General features: G+C 38.2%; 1 protein-coding gene and 1 pseudogene across 1 annotated transcript; one reads left to right on the top strand and one right to left on the bottom strand.

The window, feature by feature from the left end:
• Positions 1–1,487: 1,487 nt before the first annotated feature.
• LOC124994980 (high mobility group protein B3-like) lies at positions 1,488–2,080 on the bottom strand (annotated as a pseudogene).
• A 4,082-nt stretch (positions 2,081–6,162) lies between these two features.
• On the top strand, positions 6,163–11,177 carry Dspp (dentin sialophosphoprotein). The gene is made up of 4 exons (XM_047566013.1): positions 6,163–6,213; positions 7,536–7,622; positions 7,775–8,710; positions 9,132–11,177. Exons 1-4 carry the CDS (start codon positions 6,163–6,165, stop codon positions 11,175–11,177), a joined length of 3,120 nt encoding a protein of 1,039 aa, XP_047421969.1.
• Positions 11,178–11,518: the final 341 nt, after the last annotated feature.

Raw genomic sequence — 11,518 nt, 5'->3', positions numbered from 1 at the left:
ATTGCTTTAGTCACATCACACAAATTTGAGATGCTGTGTTTTTATTTTCAGTCCATTCAGTATATTTTGAATTTCCCTTTAGGAGTCTCTACTTACTGGTTATTTAGAAGTATGCAATTTATCTTCAAAATACATGGGGCTTTCCAGAGTTCTTTTTGTTATTGATTTCTAATTAAATTAGATACTGGTTGGTCAGCTTACTTTGTATTACCTAAATCCTTTTATGTTTATTGAGATTTATTTTCAAGCCCAAAATATGGTATATTTTTATAAATGTTCCACCAACATTCTTGCAAAGAATGTTTATTTTGCCATTATTGGTGTTCTGTAAAATGTTAATTAGATCAAGTTGGTTAATACTTCTGTTTAAATCTTGTATATCTACACTGATTTTCTCTTTATCAGGTATTAAGACAGAGCTATTGAAATCTCTGATTATAATTTGTGTTAATTTAAATTAAGGAAAAGAAAGGTGGGTTCAGTTCACCAACCTCTACCAGTGTTTACATGTGGGTGGTGGTGTTGCTCTCATGAGTAACTTGAGTCTTAAAATTTTGTTTCCTTTCAACCTTACTTCCACAAATATGTGTGTGTGTGTGTGTGTGTGTGTGTGTGTGTGTGTATATATATATGTGTGTGTGTGTGTGTATAATTTATTTTTAAATGTAATACTGTTTATTTAACGTTAAAAGCATTTCAGCATTCTAAACATACAAAAGAAAACATAACTTTGAAAATTGTATTTAAGTACAGAAGGTTCTGAACTTTCATTGATGCAGTGATTTTGCTTGACAATGAAGAGTTCTACAGTTTATTTGAAAAAAAATTAAAATTTATTGTACTTAACTTAAAAAAATTCAAACACTTCTCATGCCAGCTGACCCCCCCTTTTTCCATAACTAAGAAAGGCAGCAGAATGTTATATCACTATGTATAAAAATAAGACAACATGATGCTCACCACAGTGTCAATGGGTCCAGCCTCACAGTGCACACCCTGAGCTATGGACCCTCCAAAAGGCATCTTCCCCCACAGCCTCAACGCCAGCAAGGAGCATCAAGAGTTTTTCTGGGTTGTTTTTTCTTTTTACAGACTATAAATATAGTTGATAACTGAGGATTTCTAGCCAATAACCATATAGTTAACAGCACCTTACAAATTAAAAAAGAAATGCCAGAAACATCTTCAAATGCCTCGTCACACCAACAACAAAGTGCACAGAGTGAGGAGAACACGAGAGTGCCTTTTTATTGTAAAAATGTTTGGAAATATGTACAACTTTGATACAGTTCAGGGTGCTGTGGACACCCAGGGCCACTTCACGTCAACCACTGATAATTTCTAGAGCATTTTGAGAGACTACAATATGATTGTGATCAAATTCTATAACAATCTAATGAAAATAACAGACACATCTCAAATAAGATGTGTCAATCACTGCATTCCCTTACTCTAAGGTATTCATAAGGAGACAGATAAACAGTTTTTTATTCATCCTTCTCCTCCACCTCCTCCTCCTCTTCTTCCTCCTCCTCTTCAACCTTTTTCTGGGCAACTTTAGCAGGACCCTTTGTGCCATCAAACTTTCCTTTAGACTTATAGTCAGCAACATCCTTCTCATACTTCTTCAGCTTTGCAGCCTTAGTGATGTATGGCTGCTTTTTGCTGTCACCTGTTATTCCACATTTCACCTAGCTTTTTTTTGTCACATCTCCAATGGAGATACCAAGAAATGTGGACTTGGTCTCGGGGCAGAGTTCTGAACAGAACAGGAAGAATCCAGATGGTGGTCTTTTGGGGCACTGGTGTCCTTTTTATTCTTGCCTCCCTTAGCTGGCCCATAATCCTTCATTTCCTGATCATAGCGTACTTTATTCACCTCTGCCATTTCATCAGATTTAGATTTCTCTTTCCCAGACATTGCCTTCCACCTCTCAGAGCACTTCTTGGAAAATTCTGCAAAATTGACAGGGACTTCTGGATTTTTCTTCTTAAGTTCTTCTCTGCAAGTCTGCACAAAGAAGGCATAAGCAGACATCTTGCCCTTTGGTTTCTTGGGGTCACCTTTAGCCATCCTGAGTGTATTGTTTGCTAGTCTGGGAAGTGCAGGGCATGACATGGGGCTTAGTGCTCCCCAACTTCATGATAGCTGTCTTCACTATATTTATTTACAATGTTACATATGTATGTAATGTATATATAATACGGATTTATTTCCATGTAAAATTCTGGAGATAATACTATAGAGTAGTGGTATAGTATTAGTGATCTTATGTGTCTCACAAGCCTCAATACTGTAACACAATGCATACAAAAATATTCCTGAAAATTCTGAACAAATACACAGAGAGACATAGATTGTCAAATTTTGAACTCAAAAACTGGAGACATGATTTAGGAATTACCTGCATTATAATGTGTACCCAGGATCCAAGACAATGGTGAGTTCATGTACCAACATTTTTTGGTAGAAATACAAACTGGTTTTCTGTTTTGCCCTGCACAGCTGACAGATAACTAAGAGAAGACTGAAAGCTGAATCTGTTGTCTGTGTGCACATTTGTACTTCAAGATATCTAAGTTTTAATCTTTGGAATATCTATTTAAAAAATTTAGTTTGAATACTAAATTGATAGACTTTAAGTTTCATGCCACTGTTTAAGTTAGATCAGAAAGGTTTCATGAGTGTAACTGTTTATAGATTGTTAAAGATCTCTTGGGCAAAGTCAAGACTGTTGCATGTGGACAGTTTTTTGAATTATAGCACAGAAACTTTAATACCTACCTCAGGAATGATAGGGGTCTTAAATAGGCAGTCATATTTACTAAAGAAACCTAGAGTTTTCTTAGATTGCCAACCTTAGCAAGACAAGAAATGTCAGGGTGACAGAGTTTAAGTGGCTCTTTTCAGATATATCACGCTGATTCTCTATATTTAAGATGAGAAACAGCCTTCCAGAAGCTATTTAATTAAGTGAAAGTAAGTCTAGTCCCCTTGGAACCGAACGGTTCAGTGAGCAAATACATATCAGCAATGAGGAAGTAGGGAGTTATTATGTGCTTCATAGACACAGTGACACTTTAAAACCCCATATCAGGGATCCTAAACAGTGATTGGTTGAGAAAATTATCAAACTGAGTTTAAATTTCGGCAGGTACAAAATTGTCATGCAAAACTCCAGGACAGTGTGCCACTCTCAGTCTTCAAAGAGAAAGATAAGAAAATCTGGATTTTCAAAGTCCCTTTGAAGGCTCTTAAGGTAAGATAGAACATCCTCTTTACTCAGAACCAGTTGACTCCTCTAGAAAGAACTGTGAATTTCAGAGAAGACAACTTGATTGTATGAAGTGAATAATCCTTTTTTTGATTAGATTTTACCTTCCCTTTTGATTTGTCATATTGAGTATATATTAAAAGATGATAGAAAATTATGTGGTAAGGGATGTTAATTCCATCTAATAAGATATCACATCACTGAAGAATAGGACTTTTTTCTCCACAGTTAGTATGTTGTTAAAATATCAGTTACTTATCAGAAAAGCCCACATCAGATGCATCACTTTTTAAGCCAAAAATATTACAATAAAATGATTAGAATGTTTTGTGCATATTTCACTAAAGCTCCATTACAGCTATTTTTATCCAAAAAAAGAAACAATTTCAAGAATCTAAATCTAGTCAGTCATTTTTCATTCTCTATAATGCAATGTAAGATGTAATGGGACTTAAGGAAAAAGGAAAGAAGAAATCTCTTCTTCTTTAAAACACTAACAATAGTAACATTAAAACACTGACTTTTACAAAGAAATAAACATGTGTTGGGAATGTGATTTAACACATTATGCTACATTTATTTCAGTCTGGCTGAGCCATACAATGAAGGGCTCATATGTGTTTCCAGAGCTCAGTATCTGTCCTGTATTAGGTCTTCAGATGTTTGTTGTCTGAATACATAGTTTACTTAGTAAATCCCAGTTTACATTTACTATCTTGCCACTGTAAAATCAACTTTTGGCCTGGGTAATTTTTTTTTAAACTTGATGTTAGAGTTCTAAAAGCTAGATTGAAGCACTTATACTTAGGATATCTAGAGATTAGGACTTCTATCACATACATTTTCACATGATTTTAAAAAAATCATGACAGGTTTAGAAAAAGAAAGATAAGTTACTGAACAATTGACAAAAACTGAGGTGGAAATTTGATAACTATTGGATCTCTTTGATTGGTTTTAATAAAACATTAGATAATTCAAATTTTAGAAATCTACATCAGGCTTTAAAACATTAATTTCTTACTTACTTGTCCAAATGAATTGGCTAATTGCTAAATCTCATTTCATGTGTGACAATAAACAAATTATATGAAGGAGGCTTGATGACACTTAAGGCCATTTTCTATAGTAGACTTTGAAGCCACTTACTGCTTTGGCAAATGGTGACCAGCATCACTGTGCCATTCTCTGACACAGAGCTGGAAGACAGCTAATGTGGTCAGATTGTTGGAACGCAGTTTAGAAGGGAGGTGCACATAACACTTGTCTTTGTCACAAGTACCTTTCCAGGACACAGTGTCTCCTCCAAATGCCATTGTAGACTGGTCTTCTGTAGAGTTTATGTAATAATTAGTTTTGGGACTACAAAGGACAGCATGACTCTTGCTAATTAAACAGCTGGCCTCCAACATTTCCACTGTACATCTTTTGTATTACTCTTGTCCTGGGGTCATCTCAGCTTCAATATATAGCATTTATGAAGGAGGTTTAGCTATTCTTGGCTCTCTGCTGAACAGTTGTAAGCCTGAAGCATTTTTTCTCTGTCAGTAGCTCTAAAACTGTGTCTTTTCTTCTGTGAGGAAATGACAATAATTCTTCTGACCATATTTGTTGAAGCGTTATTGTATTTCTATTACCATCAAATTACATCAAGGTAGTTTTATAATGTACAATATTACAATCTTTAAAGCCAGTGAGAGTTCATGAAATAGAAGGAAAAATAAATGCTTTCCTTTCTATAAACATAGTATCATGTTATCAAGAAATCAACTTTTAATAAATAGAAGCTTAAATTTTTGATTCATATGGATTATACAATGTCTGTTCCAATGTATAAAAGTTTGTGTTAGTCCATTTCTGAATTTTAATTCTGACAGGGGTAACGAATCATCCTTTTAGAAGTCCCATGTAATAACTGCTATCTTTTATTAGAGGTTGCAAAATGCCTGGAACAGTGAGGTATTGTTTGTACTAAGTATTTATGCATTAGCAACATTTATGTCTTTCAGTGTGCTTTACAATGGAAGACAACCATCACCAAGACATTCCTTGATCTTAGGAGCTTATAGTAGCACAGAGGAAAATATAAATAACCTGGTAATTTTAAAACTGTGCAGCGGGTAAGGTATACATAGACCACTGGGTGTAAAAAGAAGGACATAAATTCTCTTTGAAATGGAGTCAGAGAAAGCTTCTCAGAGACAATCTTTTGCTAATCTGGAGATAACTCCTGAGGTGTAGTATTATCATTAACCCAGATGGAGGAACTGGAGGCTTAAAAAAGCTTCTTAACTGCCTCATGCTCACAGAGCCACTAGTAGAGGTAGAATTGGAACCAGGTGTCAGAATCCAAACCCCATGTTCTTTCCACTCCCTGAGGTTCCCTGCCATCTGGTATAGCACAATTCTAGAGATTTGGGCTGGGGATTCCAAATGCTTCCTCTTTTAAGCACAATCTTAGCAGAATTAATTAGCACTTGATTAAATCTATTTGAGAGAGAGAGAGAGAGAGAGAGAGAGAGAGAGAGAGAGAGAGAGAGAGGGGATGGGGAGGGAAAGAGCGCTACCATCAAGAACAGCAGAAGGGCAAAGTCATGGCTATGCCCTCTGTCTGGATGTTGCCCTTTATTGACACAGACAGAAAAATCCTCAGGAGCTACATTAATGCTGAGCTTGATGACACCCCCACATAGCCCCATAATCATACCAGGTATATTCTTCAACATCATAAATCTTCTCATGTGGGATATGTACTCCTTGCCCCGGAAAAGGGCAAATATTGCAGGTCAAAATAACATATTACTGTGGTTATTACCTTTCTCTTTATAAGTAATTTTGTGTTATTCTTTTTTTAGAAAACAGTCATTGATTATTATTTCTAAAGAAAATGAAGATAATTTTATTTATTTGCATTTGGGCTGCAGCATGGGCCATTCCAGTAAGTATGCCTTCCTCAGAAAACCTCCTTTCTTTACTAAATCTTTTAGTCCAACAAAATATATATATAAAATTTTGGAGATAAATTGAGTCCAAACATTTAGATTTGCATTACACAGGGAGTTTTACTCGGCCATAAAGAACAATAAAATTATGGCATTTGCTGGTAAATGGATGGAAATGGAGAAGATGATGCTAAGTGAAATAAGCCAGACTCAGAAAGTCAGGGTTCTGTGTTTTCTCTCACATGCAAAAACTAGAGCAAAATAAGGGCAGTCATGGGAGGGAAGGAAGGATCCCATGAAAACAGAAAGGAGATCAGTGGAGTAGAAGAAGAAGATTGATGGGAAGGGAAGAGCTATGGAAAAAGAAAACTGTGGAATGAAATGGACCAAATTATGCTATAGACATATATGAATACACCACAGTGAATTCCATCTTTATGTATATTCATAGAGCACCAATTAAACCTGTAAATAAATAGAAGAAAGGCCAGTAGACTAGAGGAACGGAAACAGGGGGAAGGAGAAGGGGAGGGAAAATGGAAGCACTGGGGATGGAAATGGAGCAAATTATATTCCACGAATGTATGAATATGTCAGAATGAACCCTCCTATCATGTACAACTAAAATGCCTAATGAAAGTTAAGAACTGTTTTTCTTAGGATACATTTTAAATGATAGATAAAACATTTATTCATTATCTAAAAAAAAAAAAGACTTTACATGATAACCCATTTGTAATTGTATTAACCAGATTTCAGGCTTAACATCTTCATATGCTCTTATGAAACCAAGTATTTTTTGGTATTTCTATAGTTAAGAATTCCCCTAAGTATTTTAAGTGTACTCTTGAAGAGCCCAGAAGTAATATGTTACTTGATTTTGGTTCAGCACTGAGTCTGATCACACCCACAGGAGATTTGCCTAGGATTATACTTGGGGTAGTTCCTGTGCCACTGCAAGAGGCTTGTACAAGAAGGGTCTACCTCCTTGTCTTCCTACAGTTGAGATAAGTGGTCTGACTAGTAATTCAACAAAATTGGATATACCATAATGAAAAATACCCACATGCAAATTAAAAATCGTACATAAGCCCAGTAACAAGCCACTTCTTTTTCTTAGATCGTACATTGACCTTTGTATTATAGTTTCTTTTTTTTTATTGAGAGAAAAATGTTTGTGTGTGTCCACATGCTTGGAGGTACTATACATAAAATGATTTTTTATATTATATACATAAAATATATAGTATATATATATATATATATATATATATATATGCACCAATATATACCTACCTCCTATTTTTCATTTTGACAGCTTCCTCAAATCAAACCATTGGAGAGACATACTATTGAAAAATCTGTGAATTTACATCTTCTAGCAAAACCAAAAGTGCCAGTGCAGGTATGGGATATGACATGTGTTTCCTTTTATTTTTATTTAAGTTGTTTTTGGATTTCATTAACTTTCTACAAATTTTCACCCTTATTTTTAGTTTGCTTTGTTTCAAGATGAGACCCATTGTTCATTTTGGATTTATTTTTCCTCTTTTTCAGAATGAGTTAAATGCCAATGACTCCCTTCATGAAAGTGAGCTAGGAAGGCAACAGTACACCAAGGATGGTTACGAAGGAAAAGGGGATGGTTCTAAGTGGGAAGAAGTAGGAGGAAAGAGTTCTACACAGTCTGCTTTAGCAAATGAAGAGGGGACTATTGAGGAAGAAAATGGAGTCACAAGAAAACCAGAAACATATGGTCATGATGCGATACATGGAGAAGAAGATAACAGTACAGCAAATGGCATCAGGGGACAAGTAGGCATCCCCGACAATGCTGGGGCAGCAAATGAGAGCACTATTAATGGCAATGGTGATCAGAATACGACAAATGAGGATGTTGGAGACACAAGCCAAAATGAGAGTGCTACTGTTGTCCAAGAAAATGGACCTCAAGTAACTGGAAGCAATAATAGTACAGACCATGACAATAAAATAAATGGGAATGAGGGTAATACAAGTGAAGTAACACCCCAGAAAGAAGGTGAGGGAAATGGGGATAAGGAGGTTGAGGTAACACCTGGCAACAGAGAAGATGCTGACCTGGATAATTCTGATGGGAGTCCTAGTGGGGATGGAGCAGATGAGGATGAAGACATGGGCTCTGGTGACAATGATGGTGGAGAAGCAGGGAATGGAAAAGAGGGCAGTGATAACAGCAAGGGCCAGGAGGGTCAGTCTCATGGAAAAGGAGATGACAGCAGCATAGGTCAGAATTCAATTAGTGGTGAAGATGATGACTCTGAAGATAAAGAAGATCCCCATAATGGCATTGGTGGAGATCACATCTCCAATAGTGAAGAAGACTCTGATGGTATTCCAGAAGGCAATGGTAGCCAAGGAATAGATGACACCCAGAAACCCAACCACAGAGAAAGCAAAGGTGTGGAAAACGGACAACCAGAACACAGTGCTCTTGGGAAGAGCCAACTTAAGGTTAGTTTTTAATCCAATTTCTTTTGATGTAAGCACATTAATGATGGTGGCACAAAAATAAATCATAAGCATCCAGGTAATTTTTCACCTACATTATTTGACTATTTAATAACAAAGCTGGAGTTCCTATTGGACTATGATATAGAAAATTTTAAAAATCAGACTTTTTATAAAGTTCCTTTTAGGTAGGAACAAAAGTTCCTATTGGGAATAAACGTGGATGGGTTGCTAAACAATCTGAGAACACAAGAGTACTTTCAAGTACAAAATAAAGTATGTTTTCACAAATAACTGTTTGGGAAGAACTGAAAGTTGGAATCCTATTCCTATGGTTACTTTTCCCATGTAGTCCTCCTCAGACCAATGTGACTTTGCAGCAAATATTCACTAATCAATCATTCTTTTCTCCATTATTCCATAGAGAATAGAAACCAAAGGTCCTAATAGTTACAACAGAACCAATATTACCAAAGAAGCTGAGAAAATCAATGAAAGTAAAGAGAGTAAAGGACAACATGGAATGATTGCGGGCTCAGGAAATGTCAAAACACAAGGAGAGGCTGACAAAATACAAGGACCTGGCCAGAAATCAGAACCTGGAAATAAAGCTGAGCACAGTAAAACAGGTAGTAGTAGCAATAGTGATGGATATGACAGTTATGATTTTGATGATGAATCCATGCAAGGAGATGACCCCAACAGTAGTGACGAGTCTAACGGAAGTGAGGATGCTAATTCAGATGGCAACAATGACAGCAGTAATGGAGGAGATGCTTCTTATAACTCTGATGAATCAAATGAAAATGGCAATGGCAGTGACTCAAATGGAGGAGGTGATGATGATGACAGTGATGGCACATCAGATGCTGATGATAGTGACAGTAACGGTGATAGTAACAACGAGAGTGAAGATAGTGATGAGTCGGAAAGCAGTGAAGATAAATCAGAGAGCAAGGACAGTGGTGACAGCAAATCAGAGAGCAGTGACAGCAGTGACAGTAGTGACAGCAGTGACAGCAGTGATAGCAGTGACAGCAGCGACAGCAGTGACAGCAGCGACAGTAGTGACAGTAGCGATAGTAGTGACAGCAGTGACAGCAGTGATAGCAGCGATAGCAGTGACAGTAGTGACAGCAGTGACAGTAGTGACAGCAGTGACAGCAGTGACAGCAGTGATAGCAGTGACAGTAGTGACAGCAGTGACAGTAGCGACAGCAGTGATAGCAGTGACAGTAGTGACAGTAGTGACAGCAGTGACAGCAGTGACAGTAGCGATAGTAGCGACAGCAGTGACAGCAGTGATAGCAGTGACAGCAGTGACAGCAGTGACAGTAGTGACAGCAGTGACAGCAGTGACAGTAGTGACAGCAGCGACAGTAGCGATAGCAGTGACAGTAGTGACAGCAGCGACAGCAGTGACAGTAGTGACAGTAGCGATAGCAGTGACAGCAGTGATAGCAGTGACAGCAGTGACAGTAGTGACAGCAGCGATAGTAGTGACAGCAGCGATAGTAGTGACAGCAGCGACAGCAGCAACAGCAGTGACAGTAGTGACAGTAGCGATAGCAGTGACAGCAGTGACAGCAGTGATAGCAGTGACAGCAGTGACAGTAGTGACAGCAGTGATAGTAGTGACAGCAGCGACAGCAGTGACAGTAGTGACAGCAGTGACAGCAGTGACAGCAGTGACAGCAGCGATAGCAGTGACAGCAGTGACAGCAGCAATAGCAGTGACAGTAGTGACAGCAGTGACAGTAGTGACAGCAGCGACAGCAGTGACAGTAGCGACAGTAGCGACAGCAGTGACAGCAGTGACAGCAGTGACAGCAGCGACAGCAGTGACAGTAGCAACAGCAGTGACAGCAGCGATAGCAGCGACAGAAGTGACAGCAGTGACAGCAGCGATAGCAGTGACAGCAGTGACAGCAGTGACAGCAGTGATAGCAGTGACAGTAGCGATAGCAGTGACAGCAGCGACAGTAGTGACAGCAGTGATAGTAGCGACAGCAGCGACAGCAGTGACAGTAGCGACAGCAGTGACAGCAGTGACAGTAGTGACAGCAGCGACAGCAGTGACAGCAGTGACAGTAGTGACAGCAGCGACAGCAGCGACAGCAGCGATAGCAGTGACAGCAGCGACAGTAGTGACAGCAGTGATAGTAGCGACAGCAGCGACAGCAGTGACAGTAGCGACAGCAGTGACAGCAGTGACAGTAGTGACAGCAGCGACAGCAGTGACAGCAGTGACAGTAGTGACAGCAGTGACAGCAGCGACAGTAGTGACAGCAGTGACAGTAGTGACAGCAGCGACAGCAGTGACAGCAGTGATAGTGACAGTGGGGACAGCAAATCTGACAGCAGTGATGACAGTGACAGCCAGAGCAAGTCTGGTAAGGGCAATAACGGAAGTGACAGTGACAGTGACAGTGAAGGCAGTGATAGTAACCACTCAACCAGTGATGATTAGAACAAAGAAAATCCAATGAGTTTTTTTGTGTGTATGAAAATTTGATGAGTAATAGATAGGAAAGAGATTCCCAACAAAATAAAAAGATGGATAAATGGCATATGTAAACATCCACAGAAACAACTAGGGGAATCAAGTCAAATGGCTGGATTTGGAATTAAGTCCCAGTTCCCTCAGAGAGAGAATCTGAATGCATGACCTTGTGTACAAGCATGTTAAAAGTTATTCATGTTCTGAAAATACTTGTGAAAAGTGTAAATGTAAACATAAAAGAACAATTAAAATGTTCTTTAATATTTTACACAGACACCTCAAGCAATCACTTACTATATATCTTTGAT

This window comes from Sciurus carolinensis, chromosome 10, assembly GCF_902686445.1.
Source record: "Sciurus carolinensis chromosome 10, mSciCar1.2, whole genome shotgun sequence".
NCBI lineage: Eukaryota > Metazoa > Chordata > Mammalia > Rodentia > Sciuridae > Sciurus > Sciurus carolinensis.
This window is presented reverse-complemented; position numbering and strand designations above follow the sequence as displayed.